At 44.9% G+C, this 19,117-nt stretch overlaps 2 protein-coding genes across 3 annotated transcripts in view; one reads left to right on the plus strand and one right to left on the minus strand.

Moving 5' to 3' along the window:
* Nucleotides 1–4,667, minus strand: part of cops3 (COP9 signalosome subunit 3) — a 30,445-nt gene extending 25,778 nt beyond the window's left edge. Inside the window, exon 1 of the mRNA XM_078418147.1 lies at nucleotides 4,535–4,667. Within this exon, the coding sequence (XP_078274273.1) occupies nucleotides 4,535–4,589 (55 nt within the window). The 5' untranslated portion in view covers nucleotides 4,590–4,667. The remainder of the gene's footprint in view (nucleotides 1–4,534) is intronic.
* On the plus strand, nucleotides 4,265–18,584 carry nt5m (5',3'-nucleotidase, mitochondrial). Of its 2 annotated transcripts, none has more exons than XM_078418149.1 (6): nucleotides 4,265–4,437; nucleotides 7,557–7,830; nucleotides 11,144–11,244; nucleotides 11,331–11,391; nucleotides 15,569–15,683; nucleotides 16,626–18,584. In XM_078418149.1, exons 2-6 carry the CDS (start codon nucleotides 7,558–7,560, stop codon nucleotides 16,763–16,765), a joined length of 690 nt encoding a protein of 229 aa, XP_078274275.1. In that variant the 5' UTR covers nucleotides 4,265–4,437; nucleotide 7,557; the 3' UTR covers nucleotides 16,766–18,584. The 2 variants fall into 2 exon arrangements, with proteins under 2 accessions (XP_078274275.1, XP_078274276.1); XM_078418150.1 differs by lacking the exon at nucleotides 4,265–4,437 and adding an exon at nucleotides 7,220–7,269.
* The last annotated feature ends 533 nt before the right edge of the window (nucleotides 18,585–19,117 follow it).

Below are 19,117 nucleotides of genomic sequence, written 5' to 3' on the forward strand. Positions count from 1 at the left end.
TCTATCATACTAGGAAGAGCATGGTAATCTGCCTCTCTGACTGATCTGGTACATCCACCATAATAAAGTGCTTCAAGCAGGTTGGTTACGGCCCAAATTAACTCCTGCCTCAGAACTGACCTGGAGCCACTTTAATTTACCCATCTCCACAACAAGGCAACAGCAGATGCTAGAGGCTACAGAGAGTTGTGGACTCAGCATGATCCATCGTGGACTCAGCCCTTCAACCATTGGAAACATCTGCATCAGGTGCTACCTCAAGAAGGTGGCATTCATCATTAAGGACTATCTTGCCCATGCACTCTTCTTACTGCTACCATTGGATAGGACTGCAGCAACACCAGGTTCAGGAACAGCCACTTTCCGACAACCATCAGGTTCTTAACTGATCTAAATCAGCCTAATTCCTGGAATTCCCTCCAATAGACAATAGGTGGAGTAGGCCATTCGAGCCAGCACCACCATTCAATGTGATCATGGCTGATCATTCTCAATCAGTACCCCGTTCCTGCCTTCTCCCCATACCCCCTGACTCCGTTATCCTTAAGAGCTCTATCTAGTTCTCTCTTGAATGCATTCAGAGACGGACTCCACTGCCTTCTGAGGCAGTGAATTCCACAGATTTACAACTCTCAGACTGAAAAAGTTTTTCCTTATCTCCGTTCTAAATGGCCTACCCCTTATTCTTAAACTGTGGCCCCTGGTTCTGGACTCCCCCAACATTGGGAACATGTTTCTGCCTCTAACGTGTCCAACCCTTTAATAATCTTATATTTCGATAAGATCCCCTCTCATCCTTCTAAATTCCAGTGTATACAAGCCTAGCCGCTCCAGTCTTTCAACATACGACAGTCCCGCCATTCCGGGAATTAACCTAGTAAACCCGGTTTAGCAAGAATATCCTTCCTCAAATTTGGAGACCAAAACTGCACACAATACTCCAGGTGCGGTCTCACTAGGGCCCTATACAACTGCAGAAAGACCTCTTTGCTCCTATACTCAACTCCTCTTGGTATGAAGGCCAACATTCCATTGGCTTTCTTCACTGCCTGCTGTACCTGCATGCTTCCTTTCAGTGACTGATGCACTAGGACACCAAGATCTCGTTGTACGTCCCCTTTTCCTAACTTGACACCATTCAGGTAATAATCTGCCTTCTTATTCTTACCACCAAAGTGGATACACTCACACTTATCCACATTAAACTGCATCTGCCATGCATCCGCCCATTCACACAACCTGTCCAAGTCACCCTGCAACCTCATAGCATCTTCCTCACAGTTCACACTACCACCCAGCTTTGTATCATCTGCAAATTTGCTAATGGTACTTTTAATCCCTTCATCCAAGTCATTAATGTATATTGTAAATAGCTGCGGTCCCAGCACCGAGCCTTGCAGTACCCCACTAGTCACTGCCTGCCATTCTGAAAGGGACCCATTTATCCCCACTCCATTCAACAGAAAACTGATAGCAGCTCAAGAACATGGCTCACCGTCATTTTCTCAATGGCAACAAATGTTTGATTGTGCCAACAATACCCATCAATGAATATTTTTTTTAAAAATGTAGCTCAAATCATACGCCACCAAAACTGTATAAACAATTCAATTTCTCCCTGTTCGCACAATCAGAAGCCTGGAACTTTGCACAAAAAAACACCACACAAACTTCAGTTGTTCAAGAAAGCCCATTATATAACTGCCAAACTAACATGTGATATACAACAAATGAAGTTACACCTTTGCCCCAATTCATAATAAAATATTTTGACGAAATTCCTAAACCTGGGGTCTTTGTAATTTACATCTGTATAAGAACATACAAAACAGAAGTGGGAGTGGAGCATTCAATCCCTCATGTTTCGTCCACTGTTCAATAAGAACATATGTGATCCTTACATCAACCCCTTTTCCCCTGTAAGAACCATAAATTCCGTGATCCATTTTGGATATGAATGGAATTGAGGGGATAAAGGGTGACAGCAGGAAGGTGGTCATCAACATGTTCAATAACTGAATCGCCATAATCCTTGTGGGTAGGGGAAGTACAAGGATTCTTCTCATCTCAGTCCTAAATGGCTCACTCCCTTTTCCTGAATGTCAAGCCCTTGCTTCACACTAACCAGTCTGATGAAATGACCAATCTACTCAATAATTCCCCAATCCCTTGACCAAGATTTAACACTTCAGTAGATTATTTTTGCAGTATACTCTGTATAAACTTGTTAAATGTGTCCACATTATAACAGAGATTACATTTTTCTAAATGCCATGTATTTTAAATGTTCTGAATGAGACATGAAATATTCCATACAAATATAAGACATCTCTTCCTCTTTTTATTGACAGCTCATTCTTTACTGATTACACTACATATTGTCAGGAAAAGATACACAATGTTTGTGTAACTCAGCAGATCAGACAGTATCTCCGGAGAAAATGGATAGGCGATGTTTCGGGTCGGGGCCCTTCTTCAGACTGTTTGTAGTAGGACGGCGAAAGCTGGAAGAGAGCCTGGGCAAGATAAAGTCAGGCAAGTGATAGGTGGATACAGGTGCAGGGGGGGTCAAGAGTCAATGTTTTATTGTCATATGTCCCCGAAAGAACAATGAAATCCTTATTTGCTGCAGCACAAAAGAACGTAAACATAGTACACTGTAAACAATATGACTATGTGAGATAGAATGTCACTTGACGGAAACATGCAAGCCAGCTTTTCAGTCCATTGTGCCCATTGTTCTTTGAAAGTATTATTAAATTAATCCTGTTATCCTATGCTTTCCCTATAGTCCTGTAATTATTTCCATTTTAAATATTCATTCAATTATTTTTTTGTGAACGTAGTTACTGCTTCTGCTTCCACCATTTTCAGAAGGAGCATTCGAGATCAGAATAGCATGCTGTATTAAAAAAAACATATTTCATCTGCTTCATCTGTAATTGCCTAAAGTCTATCCTCATTACTAGTGGATAACATTGTTCATTTGTGTTCAAAACCCCTCTCACCAATATCCATCTATCGCTTGCCAGGCTTTGTCCTGCCCCCACCTCTTTTCCAGTTCTCTATAATCAGTCTGAAGAAGGGTCCTAACCCAAAACATTACCTAGCCATGTTCTCCAGAGATGCTGCCTGACCCGCTAAGTTGCTCCAGCAGATAGACATAAAATGCTGGAGTAACTCAGCGGGACACGCAGCATCTCTGGATAGAAGAAATGGGTGATGTTTCAGGTTGAGACCCTTCTTCTGACAGTTACTCCAGCAATTGGTGGCTTCGTTTGTAAACCAGCATCTACAGTTCCTTGTGTCTTCTCATATTATCAGGGCAACCTAACAAAAATAGAGCTACACAAGTGCATTCGCAATTATTTTTTCGTACAGTTCATGAAAAAAAGACTTATTTTCAAACAAACCAATATGGCGGGTCCCAAACTGAATCGTCTTCTCCAAAACTGCTGGCTGATCTGCAGAGTTACTCCAGCACTTTGTGTCTATCTTAACCAATATGATGTATGTATAGTAACAAATCTACTGCCTACAATATTTACTCACATGAGGAACTAGAATCCTATGTAATATGCTTCATAAATTATATCTGTATTTCAAACATAAACTTTATTCAGAACAATTATGTACACAACAAACGCTCCTCATACACTCTACATATTCTCAGTGTCTATACATTCAATAGTGTAATACTATAATAATATATTTAATATAATACAGTATTATCGAAGATGACCATGACGTCACTTTCAATCTTATTATTTCGACCGCTGATTGGGATCCTCGGCCAGCATACCGCGGCTGGTGGGGATCCCAATCAGCGGCCGAAATAATAAGATTGAAAGTGAAGTCATGGTCATCTTCGAACCCGAAGGACGAAGAACAACAAATACATTGAATTGCATGATGATAGTATTCCACCTATCATAAAGTCAACACCTTGCACTTTATACCTCCCAGCGCTACCTGGAGGCCATCCACTGCCCTTTATGTGACAGCTCTAACCTGCCTAGGCCCAACGTCTGGGACAATCAGGGCAATGATACACCGGAAGCGGTGCGCCAGTGATTGATAGCCGCGGGAACCAATCAACCGCGGGGGACGGAGTCCCGCCCACAGACGCGCCCGTCGATCACCCCGGGAGCAGCCAATCAGCCGGGTATGAGGGCGGGTGCTTCCGGTGCCCTGCACCCACCGCCTCCCCTCCCCCCCTTAACTCCCCTCCCCCCACCCCCCCCCACCCCCACCCCGATGAGGTAAACAGGTCGTAAAACCCTCAGCTACCCGCGCCCAGGGATCGCGACACTCGCGCTGCACTGATGGAAAGATGCAACGGGGTGGCCCCGGTGAGGAAGGGTTAAGCCCGCCGCGGAAGGGTTAGGCCTGCCGGCGGCCGCTCGCCCGATGGCTCCGCTCGCTTCTGTCAACAAGGTGAGGGATGGCGGGAGGGGCTAACATCGTCTTTCCCCAGGATCGGAGGGAAGAGAAACGCGTGGACTCGGGCGCAGCGTCACCCGCCCTCTCTTACCCTGCGAGGAGAGCTGCCTCACGCTGTTGACAAACTGCTCCAAGGCGGACGCCATTTTGTCCAACCGCCTCCCCTCTGCTCATTCAAACGGCGTCGCTGCGGCCCCGCGCCCGCCTCCCGCCGCACCGCGCCGGCGCAGCGCAGCGCAGCGCCCTGACGTCATCAGCAGGAGGGTAGAACAGGAGAGCAGAGCAGAGGGGGCAGAGCAGAGGAGAGAGGGGGCAGAGCAGAGGAGAGAGGGGGCAGAGCAGAGGAGAGAGGGGGCAGAGCAGAGGAGAGAGGGGGCAGAGCAGAGGAGAGAGGGGGCAGAGCAGGAGAGAGGGGGCAGAGCAGGAGAGAGGGGGCAGAGCAGAGGAGAGAGTGGGCAGAGCAGGAGAGAGGGGGCAGAGCAGGAGAGAGAGAGGGCAGAGCAGGAGAGAGAGAGGGCAGAGCAGGAGAGAGAGGGCAGAGCAGGAGAGAGAGAGAGGGCAGAGCAGGAGAGAGGGAGAGGGCAGAGCAGGAGAGAGGGCAGAGCAGGAGAGAGAGAGGGCAAAGCAGGAGAGAGAGAGGGAGGGCAGAGCAGGAACGAGGGCAGAGCAGGAGCGAGAGAGGGCAGAGCAGGAGAGAGAGGGCAGAGCAGGAGAGAGAGGGCAGAGCAGGAGAGAGAGGGCAGAGCAGGAGAGAGAGAGGGCAGAGCAGGAGAGAGAGAGGGCAGAGCAAGAGAGAGAGAGGGCAGAGCAAGAGAGAGAGAGGGCAGAGCAAGAGAGCGAGAGGGCAGAGCACGAGAGAGAGAGAGAGGGCAGAGCAGGAGAGAGAGAGGGCAGAACAGGAGAGAGAGAGAGAGCAGAGCAGGATTTTTCCCAATGTAATTTAATGTCCAGCATAGGTACTGACTCCATCATCGAAGGGATCTGTGTAAGACGGTGCAGATGCTGGTTTAAACTGAAGATAGACACAAAAAGCTGGAGTAACTTAGTGGGACATGCAGCATCTCTGGACAGGAATGGGTGATGTTTCGGGTCGGGACCCTTCTTCGGACCTAGAGGATGTACTGCCTCAAAAAAGGGAGCCAGCATTGTAAAAGACCTATACCAACCACCCTGTCAATGTTCTCATTTCATCCCAACATTGGAAAGAAACATTTAATGTAGTTTTATAGACAACATGAAAATAGGCCCTTAGGCCCACCGAGTCCATGACGACCACCAATATCCCATTCACACCAGTTTTATGTTACCTACTTCCTACATATTGGGGAAATTTACAGATGCTAATTTATCCTACAAACACGCACATCTTTCGGATGCGTGAGGAAACCAGAGCATCTGGGGAAAACCCACGGACAGCACCCAAGGATAGGATTGAACACGGGTCTCTGGTGCTGCAAGGCAGCAGCTCCACCAGCTGTGCCACTGTGCTCCCCACAGGTATAGGAGTCAGAAAACCATGATCACCTGGTTCAAGAATAGCTTCTATCCAACAAACACCAGGCTCTAGAACCCTACATACTATGGACTGTGGAATGTCTTTATTCATTTATTGATTTTTTTATTGGTTATGTTATTGATGACTTAATAACTTCTGCGTGGGTTTTCTCCGAGATCTTCGGTTTCCTCCCACACTCCAAAGACGTACAGGTATGTAGGTTAATTGGCTGGGTAAATGTAAAAAATTGTCCCTAGTGGGTGTAGGATAGTGTTAATGTACGGGGATCACTGGGCGGCACGGACTTGGAGGGCCGAAAAGGCCTGTTTCCGGCTGTATATATATGATATGATATGAACTTCAGACTTAATTGTGCTTCCAGAACAACACAAATTATGATCTGCAGTTCCTTGTGTCTCCACCTATCAGTCGCCAGGCTTTGCCCCGCCTCCACCTCTCTTTCCACCGCTCTATCATTTTGATGAAGGGTCTGAACTGAAATGTTGCCTGTCCATTCCCTCCACACATGCTGTCTGACCTGCTAAGTTCCTCCCACACTTTGTGTTTTGCTCAGGATTAGCCATGACTTGCATTGAACGCCAGAATAGGCTCAAATGGCCATTTAGTTTAGTTTCTGTGTGATCATATGGGGAGGAGAATGCATACAGTGTAGGCGGGAAATGGCCAGTGACTTAGAAAACAATTATTCTCCTGGCACAGGATAATATTTGTGCGTCGTAAAAAAGAAACTGGAAATGCTGGTTTGCCCAAAGGTAGACACATAATGTTGGAGTAACTCACCAGGTCTCTGGAGAAAATCCCAACCCGGAATGTCACCTGTTGTAATGATTGATTGTAATCATGTATAGTCTTTTCGCTGACTGAATAGCACCCGATGAAAAAAAGTTTTTCACTATACCTCTGTGCATGTGACAATAATAAATGAAACTAAACTATCCATAATATCTGTGCGTTTGAGTGTATGAGAGAGGCGGAGAATAACACAAAAGCAAATGTAACCTGCACTGGAAATATAATATGTCACATGGAACTTTTGTAAAGGTAAAAGGAAGTTATTTGTTTTTCTTTACAAGTTGTCTGTCAATACGTTTCTGCAATATTGAAAGGGGATTTGTAACGTGCATGTTCCTGTCAGCGATTAAATATAACATTTGTCTGGTGCTTCGATATTGTTTGTAACAGCCGCACTTGGAAATGTGTGATCTTTCTGGGTAAAAGAACAACACGAAATGATCCCGCCTACTGACGGAGCTGTCTCGTTGGTCGCTCTGCCTCTGCTTTGAAGGGAGCGTGATTTCCGGAGATTAGAGGTGCGACGAGTTAGTTTGCCAATATCTGAAAGTGTCAAGGGTTGGGTTGGGTTGGTAGTTTAATTCACATCACACGGCGGTGAAGGGAGCTCCCAGCCGTGGCGCCCAGTGCAAATCGAGGTCATCTCGCATGTAGCAATTGCCCGCTGATCAAAGGACACTGTGGCTGCCTCCATTAATTACACGTGGCTAAATAATATATTTTTCTCTCCCCCCCCCCCCCTCCCCCAAATGACTTTATGCAGAGGGCTCTTTTAGGCACACTGTTGTTTTCTTTTGCACATCAGCATGATCTTCCGCAGTTTGTTTGCAACTCTGCGGAGTTCGGGCAGCAAACTGTTAGGCGCGACGACCAGGTCGTTTTGCGCAGTGCCGCAGTGTGTTGGAGAGGGCGAGCGGCTGCGGGTCCTGGTCGACATGGACGGAGTGCTGGCCGACTTTGAGGGTGGATTCCTGCAAAAGTACAAGAGCACGTATCCCGGGGAGCCGTTCGTAGAGCTGGCGGATCGCAGAGGTTTCTGGGTTTCTACACAGTATGGAGAGATTCAGCCCGATCTGTCTGTAAGTGAAAGGTTGCACGGAATCAACCGCGCATTGCTACGTGCTGGTTAATGCATAAACCAGATCTTGCATCTGCATGGTCTCAGTTCAAATTATTTATTGGCTTGCGGCGATATAACGAACAGTATATTTAGTAGTTAATAATGCTTACCAGATGAAAATTAGTGCAGATGCTGGAAATCTGAAATAAATAGCAAAATTCGTGCAAATGCTGGAAATAGGAAATAAATGGCACATGAGCTGTGGAGCAATCGGCACAGAAAAGCAACTGCCATTGGTCCTTGCTGGCCTACAGACTGTCACAAGCATTTTATTTTGTATGTAGGAAGGAACTCCAGATGCTGGTTTAAACCGAAGATAGACACAAAAAGCTGGAGTAACTCAGCGGGACAGGCAGCATCTCTGGAGAGAAGGAATGGGTGACGTTTCTGGGTCGAGATCCTTTTTGTTCATTTTATTAAGCAGATCATCTTTCATTCCTTGGGGTAAATTGGTCCATATATCAGTCTCAGATTTTTAACAAGTCACTGTGGCGCAGCTGGTAGAGACCGGGGTTTGATCCAAACCTCAGGTGCTGTCAGTTTGGAGTTCTCCCAGTGACCATGTGGGTTTCCACCAGGTGTTCCTTTTTATCCCCGCATCCCAACAGGCTTAGCGTTAGAGTTGCTGTCAGGTTCATTGTTGACTGCAGGTGCTGTCTGTGCGGAGTTTGCACGTTCTCCCCATGACCTGTGTGGGTTTGCTCCGGGAGCTACGGTTTCCCCCCGCACTTCAAAGACGTACAGGTTTATAGGCTGATGAACTTGATAAAAATTGTAAATTGTCCCTAGTGTGTAGGATAGTGTTAATGTGTGAGAATCACTGGGTGGCGCGGACCCAGTGGGCTGAAGGGCCTGTTTTCGCGCTGCATCTCTAAACTAAATATGGGTTTGTAGGTTATTTGGCGTACGTACATTGCCCCTAAGATGTAGGGAGTGGATGCAAAAATAGGATAACATAGAACTAGTGTGAACGGATGGTTGGCGTGGATTCTGTTAGTCTGAAGGGCCTGCAGACATGTTCTATCATTCATATGAATTAATAGTAAGTTTAGTGTAATAACAGATATTACGCTGACTGTCTTCCGAGGTTATTGTAAAAGATTCCAAAATTGGTTGTCTGGTTGTTTCCTTTGGAACAAAGGTGAATGAGAAGAAACTTTTTGGAAGTGTATAAAGTGAAGAAAAGGGCTAGATTAGATAGAAAGGATCTATTTCCCGTGATGGGTGGAAACGGGGAGGGGGGAGGGTGGGGGCATCAAATACCAAGAGGTATAGATGTAAAGAGTCTTGATGTAAGGTAGAAGGTCTAGGGTACACAGCTAGTACACGTTGGAAGGCAGGACTAAGCTGTGTTCATGAAGACAGAAGGAACTGCAGACAGATATAAAGTGCTGGTGGAACTCTGGGTCAGGCAGCATCTCTGGACAGAAAGGATGGGAGACGTTTCGGGTCAGGACCCTTCTTCAGACACACCATCTTCAGACATGCTGCCTGACCCGCTGAGTTACTTCAGCACTTTGTGTCTATTTTGGCATAAACCAGCATCTGCAGTTCTTTGTTTCGACTGGAACTGCAGGTGGTGGAATCGAGCAGAGTACAAAGTGCTTAAAGACATACTGTAAAGTGCTGGAATAACTCAGCGGGTCAGGCAGCATCTGTGAAGGGAATGGAGAGGCGACATTCCAGGTCAGGACTCTTCTGCAAACTGAGTGGAGTGGGGTGGGGGGGGAAGGGGAGAAAATTGGAAAAAGAGAGATGGGGGTGGGACAAAGCCTGGCAAGTGATGGGTGGATACAAGTGAGGGGGGGGAGGATTGATTGGCAGATGGGTGGAGTAGTTAACAAAGGTTAGAGATGGAAAGGAGACAAAAAGGAGTAAAGAGGAGTGAAATGTAAAACACATAGGAGGGATATAGATGGAAGGGGAAGGGAGGAGGGGCGAGATAATGGGAGAAATGGGTGTGCATCAGGCTGAGAGGGGGGGTTTGTGTTCATGAGTTGGAGAGGAACTTAATTACACAATCTTCTGGCTCTGCCAAGAATGCAATTGACTAAGTCAAGCAGATACTAGTTGCTTCATAGCCTGAGACCAAGCAAGTGTTGACAAGTAAAAGTAAATGTTTTTCTTGTAGAAGTTTTTGCCTATTTAATCACACAATTCAACCTAAATCTCAAAGAACCGTGTTCGTTACATGCATGTTTGTGTCAGGACAATTAAATATTGTTTAATAAAAAATGTTAAAATGCTGAACACACTCAGTGGGTTTAGACTATTGAAATAAAGTATGGAAACAGGCCCTTCGGCCCACCAGGTCTGCACCAGCGATCACCTTATACACTAGTGCTATCCTACACACGAGGAACAAGTTACAATTTCACCAAAGCCAATTAATCTACAAACCTGTACATCTTTGGAGTGTGAGAGGAAACCGGAGCACCCGGTCTCACACGGTCACGGGGAGAAAGTACAAGCTCCGTACAGACAGCACCCGTAGTCAGGATTGGACCCGGGTACCTGGCATTGTGAGGCAGCAACTCTATCGCTGCGCCACTCCAAAGAGATGATGGAGATAGCTGTGCTCAATTTGTAGGTCACCACCTGTGTAGGTGGAGATCCCTACCTTTCACAGTGCAAGACTCCCCAATTCATTCAGAAGGGAAAAACACTGTGCTGGAGTAACATGCCGTCTGTTATGTGCTAAAATGTTTCCTACAACACAGATGTGACTGTGCATGAAACCAAATACTTCACTGATCGATTAACTCAAAGACAAGGATGTGCAAGATGCTAATAAAAGCAAATGTATAATTTCCTGTAGTAATAAATAACAGGTGTTTAAAAAAAAACCCCACATTGTGTGCTTGCAGCAGGTTCAGAAGCTTTGGGGAACAAAAGGGCACTAAACGTTGGAGTGACTCAGCGGGTCAGGCAGCATCCCTGGTGACGTTTGGGGTCTCGACCCTTCAGATGAATTAATGCAATTAATAGGTGACATTCTCCCTGTGACCGCGTGGGTTTTTTCCAGGTGCTCTGGTTTCCCCCACACTACAAAGATGAACAGGTTTGTAGATTAATTGGCTTCGGTAAAATTGTTAAATTGTCCCCGGTGTGTAGAATAGTGTTAATGTGCGGGCTGATCGCTGGTCGGCACTGACTCGGTGGGCTGAAGGGCCTGTTTCCGCGCTGTATCTCTAAACTAAACTAATAATTGGTATGAATGGTACATGGTTTGCTCTAATTCTAATATTCTTGTTTTTAAATAAAACGCACAGGAGAAATCAATAAGTATCTGGGAGTCCAAGAACTTCTTCATTGAACTCGATCCGCTTCCTGGTGCAGTAGCGGCAGTGAAAGAGATGGCCAACTTGAAAAAGTGAGTCAGGACTCCAAAACTATTACTATTCTTTGTGGACTGTCCCGAATTCCCGCAATGACGTGATGTCTGTTTCTTTTCCACAGCACTGACGTGTTCATTTGCACCAGCCCCATAAAGAAGTTCGATCACTGTCCCTTTGAAAAAGTGAGTTACGCAAAAACATCAACCAAGAGAAACAGATTCATGGCTAAGAGGATATATGCTGAAATTTAAACAGAACCTAAATCCTAAACAGATTTGTAAAGAACAGATTTACACGTTCGCTGGATGCACTGTGGATACCTTTGCCTTTGATAACCATCAGGAGCTTGAATAAGTAACTCACATTTTGTAATAATCGGTGCGAAGGAACCCAGCAAATAACCATGTGCTAAACAGATAGAAAATCCAATGAAAGTCGATTCCAAAGGTCCTTTTATTTGCTATAGTTTATATTATTCGTGGCTTATTAAATATTAATTATTACTAGACCAAACCTCTCCTGCATTGGTGCAGCACCCTGTCCTCCCCTCTCTCCTCAACCCCCCCTCCCCTCTCCCTTCTTCCCCACTCCCCCCCCTTCGCCCCTCCCACCCTCCTCCCCTCCCCCTCCCCTCCTTTTAAACTTCAAAATGTGAATAACTTTAAAAACATAACACCGATTTCAAGAAAACTACTTGCATTATCACTAAAGTGACAATGGTGAGTAAGGTGGGCCTAAAATTGTCGCGCTATCGTGTACCGTTTTGGCTGAAGTTCAGTCACAAACAAGATAACAAAGGAGAGTTTTAGTATATAGATTAAACTGGTTAAATATGAGGTGGTATATTATTATCACAATATAAACAATTAGGTACATGGATAGGACAGGTTTAGAGGGATATAGGCCAAACGCAAGCAGGTGGGATTAGTGTAGACGTTGGTCAGTGTGAGCAAGTTGGGCCGAAGGCCCTGTTTCCACGCTGTATGATTCTATGACTCTATGATATGAATAATAAGTTGGCCAGTTATTTGTTGGTGAGTAAGGAAAGGGGGAACAGAATTTTCTTGGAACATGTCATTAAATGGAGCGCAGGAGACTGAGGGATGATGTTATAGATGTGTATAAAATCATGTGAAATAGATACGGTGAACGCACAGAGTCTTTATCCAGTATAGCAGAATCAAAAACAAGAGGACAATGTGTAAGCTGAGAGCGGTTACCTTTTCATTCAGAGGGTGTTAGGTTTATGGAATGATTTGCCAGAGGAGGTAGTTGAGGCAGGTAAAATTAAAAAAATTAAATTATGTTTTACTTTTATTTATTTACTTATTTTTGTTTACACAATTGCCGATTACTTCACAGGATGGCTGATGCATAATGAATGAGTGTATCCTGAACCATCTGACATGTTGTAGATATGTATGGGCCTGCGCCTTGGAAGAATGTAGAGTTTTGCTGTCAAATTGTGCATTTGTATTTGTGATATGATGTATTGTGAACACATCAGCTGCAAAGGGGTGTCCAAGGAGGGTGGGTGAGGGTTATTTTTGTTGCTATATATAAAAAACAAAATGGAGGGGAATGTAATGCATTACGTCTTTCGTATTGTATCTTTCCTTCAATAAAAATAAATATTTTTTTAAAAAAAGACACGGACAGGTACATCGAGAGGAAAGAGCCTATATGGGCCAAATGTGGGGAGTAGCATAGATGGGGCATCTTGGCCGACATGGATGAGTTGGGTCGAAGGGCCTGTTTCCGTGCTGTATGACTACGACTCCAAATACAGTAGCACAGGTTAACAAGGCAACAGAGAAAGAGAAAGTACTGTGGTGATGATAGAGCAGAGCAGAAAATGTATGTAAAACATACAGAATATCAGTTAGGCCACACATAGTACTGTTCACAGTCCTTGTCTCCACTTATATAGAGACACTGGAGAAAGTACAAAAACATTCAATAGAATAGTAAGAATTGGAGTGCTTGTGTCTGTTAGTAAATGTGGGATATTTTCTCTAGATAACAAAAGACAAGTGGGATAACCCGAGAGGGTTTTAGGTTATGAAATTGCTTGAAAGGATTGACATGGACTAAACTCATTAACTTATGGGGGGGGGGGGGGGGGGGGGGGGGCGGCGGGGGGGGGGCAGGCAAGTGGAACATGCTTGGTTAGGCAACTTGGTTGCATGGACTAGTTGAGCTGAAGGGACAGATTCCGTGCTCTATAACTAAGTGATTCTATAACTCAGTGATTCTATAACTCATGGGCATCCCTGGCAAATGACTGCTCCAAATGAAGAAGGAATATCTAGGAAGACACTGTGCACCAGATCTATAGAGTCATACAGCATGGAAACAGACTCTTCAGCCCAACTTGCCCACCCCAACCAATCTACACTTGTCCCACCTGCCTGTGTTTGGCCCATATCCCTCTAAACCTGTCCCATCCATGTACCTGTCCAAATGTTTCCTAAATATTGCAATAGTACCAGCTTTAACTACCTTTTCTGGCAGCTCATTCCATCCACTCACCACCCTCTGTGTGACAAAGTTACCTCTCAGGTTCTTATTAATTCTTCCCCCCCTCCACCCCCCTCGCATTAAACCCATGTTCCTCTGGTTCTTGATTCTCCTACTGTGGGCAAAAGACTCTGTCCCTCATCCTTCTGCGAATAAAGTCCTAGCCTGCTCAATCTCTCCCTATAGCTCAGGCCCTCAAGACCTGGCAACATCTTTATAAATCGTCTCTGCACCCTTTTTAAGCTTGACAACACCTTTCCTATGAAAGGATGACCAAAACTGAACGCTACACTCTTTAGATAGACAGCAAGCTATACATAAGGAGGCCTTGCACAAGCAAGCACACACAGAATCCCAAACAATACCACCCCTCTCCCTCACCACCCAGCCCTAATCACCAATGCCTGTCCCATCCTTGGCTAGGTCTCCAGACCTCAGCTGCCGCAGAACCCGCACAATTAGATTTGAGGCAACTTGCCTTCAACCAAGATGGAGTGCCAAAGAAGAGGGACAGGCATAACAAATATGTTTTCATTGGTAAAATTATCAGAAAATAAACCTGATCAGGAAGATAATTCTTTATCCGGGGAATGTCAAACTTGTTCCATCTACACTTCACACTGCCTCAGCCAGGCCATCAACATTTTCAAGGACCAGTCTTACCCTGGCCATCCCCTCTCCTCCCTTCTCCCATCAGGCAAGAGGTACAGAAGTTTGAAAATGCATACCTCCAGATTCAGGGACAGTTTCTTCCCTGCTGTTATCAGGCAACTGAATGGTCCTCTTGCCAACTGAATGTGGTCCTGACCTCCCTACCACATTGGGAACCTTTAAACTATTTTTTATCAGACTTCAATGATATATCTTGCATTGAATGTTGTACATTTTGTCATGTATCTGTGGACATCTTGAAGGCTTTTCTCTGACTGGATAGCATGCAAACAAAAGCTTTCACAGTACCTCAGGTCATGTGACAATATTAAACGAAACTAAACACGAAGTATTCATGGCTCAGAACATAGATGCATTTAAGGGAATGCTGGAGAAACACATGTGAGAAAGAAATAAGAGGAGACACTGAAGAAACTTAATGGAAAGGAAGTGGAAAGGCTTTGCTGGGGCATGACCACTGCTTGAGTCTCCTATGAGCTTTGTGGCGTGTTTCGATGCTGATAGACATTAAAAAGTACAAAAATCAAAAGATACCAACGGGAAATTATGAGGTTTCACAGCTCCTTGCCTCCTAATATCCGGTTTGGTTATTGTCGTCTGTACCGAGGTAGTGAAAAGCTTTATTGTTGCATGCTATCCAGTCAGCGGAAAGACTATACATGATTACAATCAAACTGTCCACAATGCACAGATGCAGGATAAAGGGAATAACGTTCAGTGCAAGATAAAGTCCAGTAAAGTCCAATTTAAAGATAGTCTGATGGTCTCCAATGAGGTAGATGGTAGGTCAGGACCGCTCTCTAGTTGGTGATAGAATGGTTCAGTTGCCTGATAACAGCAGGGAAGAAACTTTGAATCTGGAGGTGTGTGTTTTCACACTTCTGTGCCTCTTGCCTCATGGGAGAGGGGAGAAGAGGGAGTGACTGGGGTGCGACTCGTCCTTGATTATGCCGGTGGCCTTGAGGCAGCGTGAGGAGTAAATGCAGCCAACGGAAGGGAAGTTAGTTTGTGTGATGGTCTGGGCTGCGTCCACAATTCTCTGCAATTTCTTGCGGTCTGGGATGGAGCTGTTCCCAAACCGTGCTGCGATGCATCCCGATAAAATGCTTTCCACGGCGCAACTGTAGAAGTTTATGAGAGATGTTGAACTTGACTCTGTTTCCACAGTACGCCTGGGTTGAGAAACATCTTGGGAAAGAGTTTCTGGAGCTGATGGTCCTAACACGGGATAAAACATTGATATCAGGCAGTTTGCTGATAGATGACAAACCGGATATCTCAGGTAACATTCTTGGTTACAAGGACCATGTTTGTAAAAATTCCATTGGATGCAATAATACGAGGAATTCATGGCTGGGAATTCGTGGGATATCGTGATCAGAGTTTCTTAGAATCTTAAAATATTTCCCTGTACATATGGGGTCCTTTGGTCCATCATGTCCATGCTGGTTGGATTAGCCACCCTCATCCCACCCTCCGACACTTGGTCTGTGTCTCTGTATGCCACACATCCTCAAATACGCAGGTACAAAGTACTTTGTAAATGAGATGAAAGTTCATCTGTCCTTTTTGGTAATGAGTTCCATTTTTGTTCAGTTCACTTTAGTTTAGAGATACAGCATGGAAACAGGCCCTTCGGCCCACTGTCCACGCTGACCATTGATCACCCCCACATACGCTGACCATTGATCACCCCCACATTAGTCCCATATTGTTCCACTTTTGCATCCTGCACATTCGGCGCAATTTGCAGAAGCCAATTAGGCGACAAACCTACACATATTTGGAATGTGGGAGGAAACCGGAGCACCCGGAGAAAACTATGCGGTTACAGGGAGAACGTACAAATCCCGTACAGACATGACCCGTAGTCAGGATCAAACCCGAGTGTCTGGCGCTGTAAAGCAGCAGCTCTACCACGACCACTGCCGCCCTGAAGTGCAGGCTTCTGCACTGGGTCTCTCTGTATACTTGACGGAAGCCCTACTTAAATATTCAATTTGTGTTTCACTAATTCTAGATCACACTGCATTAATGGTACAGTTTTAGGAGTTATGAAGATTCTGTATTGTGCCGCAAAACAAGAATTGCAGCCTACTTGTACTTCCCCCTCCCCCTCTCCTTGCCCGTGGCCTGTCGTCAGTTGGTCTGTTGGAATGTATTTGTATTGTTTCACAATGACTTCCGTGTGTCTGTTAGTGATATTGCTCATTGTATTTTGTAGGTGTGGAACCTTATCCAACGTGGGAGCACATTCTTTTCTCAGCCTGTCATAATATGCATCTGCAACTGAGAGCCCCACAGAGGCGGCTCCAGTCTTGGGCAGATGATTGGAAGCTAATCCTGGACAGCAAACGGCAGTGATGCCCTGCATGCGGCCTCAGATGGTTTCAGTTGCCACCGAACAATGAGACCCAGATGCCTGGCGCAGAATTCCAACACACAGTGGCATGTGTTGATCGTTTAGCAACAGTGAAGGTTATTTGGATCGCAAATACACACACAGCATTTGTGTTTTTCAGGACATTTTGGAGGAGAGAGGGGCAGGGTTGGAGTGCTTTTTAGTCAATTGTGCAGTAAACAGGAGATCACACAGTGACATACTAGAACTTCCTTTGATCCTCCCAAAAAATTGCACATGTCATTGTCGCTGTTGCAAGGGAATCTGATACAAATTTCAGCTCTTAATTGCAAGTTATTATAGAAAATATATATATATATATACATGTAGGTATACCAGCGATTTTCCGGCACGCTAGGTTCCAGAGCCTTTTCGGATTATCCATTTTGCTGGACCAACAGAGGTCACATAATAATAACTCACCTCTGACCCATTAATTATACTGCTCCCGTGTCTCTAATGCATGGAAACTGCTAGAAACTTAAATAAAAAATTAATGATTAACGAAGAAGTAAACAATGAACTCTTTCAGGAGGAGGCACCTGAGCCGCACTCAATGCGCTCGTAATATTGTCCGGATTAAAGGAGGTGCCAGATCATCAGTTGCCAGAAAATTGGCGGTGGACCTGTATACATGTCACAGATAAGAAATTAAACCAGATCCAGAAACACTTGACAGAAACCAAATAATGAACCTGCAAAATTGGCAATAAGCCAAATATGTTGGTTTCATTTTACCCATCTACTGGATTTCAGTGTTGTAGGATTTTATAGTTTCACTGCTGCATTTCACAGTGTGAGCCGACGCTATAGGACATAGGAGAAAAAGAGAATTCATAATCCATTCTTTCTGTACCTGCACTGTTTAGTAATACACGAGACTTTTATCAGGGATTACACGTGCCATTGATGATTGTGGTGGTGCATATTAAATTTTGCTCAACTCATCCCAAAACCCAAGGCAACACTTGAATAAACATTACCCAGGACTTTGTACTGCTTTGGGGTTAACCTGATATTAAACTAATTTATAAATATAAAGTGCCAGTAACTTCTTATCCGACTTCCTCAGCGAATTATCCGTTGAAAAGGTTGGCTCCTGGTTTAGGTTAGTTACAGCGCGGAAACAGGCCCTTCAGCCCACCGAGTCGGTGCCGACCAGCGATCATCCCGTACACTAGCATTATCCTACATACTAGGGACAATTCACAATTTTTACTGAAGCCAATTAACCTACAAACCTGTACATCAAACGGCCGAGCTGCCAATCCTGTCCCTCACAACCAACTCAGTAATGACCATAAGATCATTGTTCCGTGCACGGATCCTATCTCTAAGTTCATCAGCTTTACCCATAATATTCTTTGCATTGAAATAAGCGCGTTTCAGCACATCAATCTCATTATGTTCTTTAACATGAGGCACGGTGGCGCAGCAGTAAAGTTGCTGCCTTACAGCGCCAGAAATCCGGGTTCGATCCTGACTACAGGTGCTGTCTGTACGAAGTTTGTATGTTCTCCCTGTGACCACGTGGGTTTACCCCAGTTGCCTCCCACACGCCAAAGAGTTCCAGGTCGGTAGGTTAATTGACTTTGGTAAAAATTGTAAATTATCCCCAGTGTGTAGGATAGTGCCTGTGTGTAGGGATCACTGGTCGGCGCTAACTCGGTGGGCCGAAGAGCCTGTTTCCACGCCGTATCATTGCAACTAATCTAAAGAGAGAAAAAAATACTGGTGTAACTCAGCGGGTCAGGCAGCATCTCTGGAGAAAACAAATAGGTGATTATTCAGGTCGAGACCCTTCTTCAAACTGAGAGTCGGCGAAGGGGAAACTGGTGGTATGAAAAGGTTCAGAGCACAGATAACCAAAGAAAGGTATTGACCACAATGGTCCATTGATAACTGATATTAGCAATGGGTGTGCAAAGAAAATAGAAACTACTTGTCCTGAAATAGCTGAAATGGCAGCTAAAATATATTTAAATCTAAAACAAGATTGTTTAAGATTTTATGCATTTTAAATATTTTGTTCTATATTGCACTCAGTGTCATTGATTTGCACATGATTGCCCAGGAAAGGGAGTTTGTGGAGTGCCTCCGAGATGGATTCTTAGAACAGCTTGTACTGGAGCCTACCAGGGAGAAGGCAATTCTGGATTTAGTGTTGAGTAATGAACCTGATTTGATAAGGGAACTCAAGGTAAAAGCCATTAGGAGGCAGTGATCATAATATATTACAGTATAGCAAAGACGTACAGGTTTGTAGGTTAATTGGCTGGGTAAATGTACAAATTGTCCCTAGTGGGTGTAGGATA

The sequence above is a fragment of the Rhinoraja longicauda genome, chromosome 21 (genome assembly GCF_053455715.1).
Source record: "Rhinoraja longicauda isolate Sanriku21f chromosome 21, sRhiLon1.1, whole genome shotgun sequence".
NCBI lineage: Eukaryota > Metazoa > Chordata > Chondrichthyes > Rajiformes > Arhynchobatidae > Rhinoraja > Rhinoraja longicauda.

Bases quoted from the DNA above. Each gene is read 5' to 3' on its own strand.
- nt5m (XM_078418149.1), top strand. From the start codon at position 7,558: ATGATCTTCCGCAGTTTGTTTGCAACTCTGCGGAGTTCGGGCAGCAAA. The intron at 11,245-11,330 runs GTGAGTCAGGAC...TCTTTTCCACAG, and splicing joins GAGATGGCCAACTTGAAAAA to CACTGACGTGTTCATTTGCA. The intron at 15,684-16,625 runs GTAACATTCTTG...TGTATTTTGTAG, and splicing joins TGACAAACCGGATATCTCAG to GTGTGGAACCTTATCCAACG.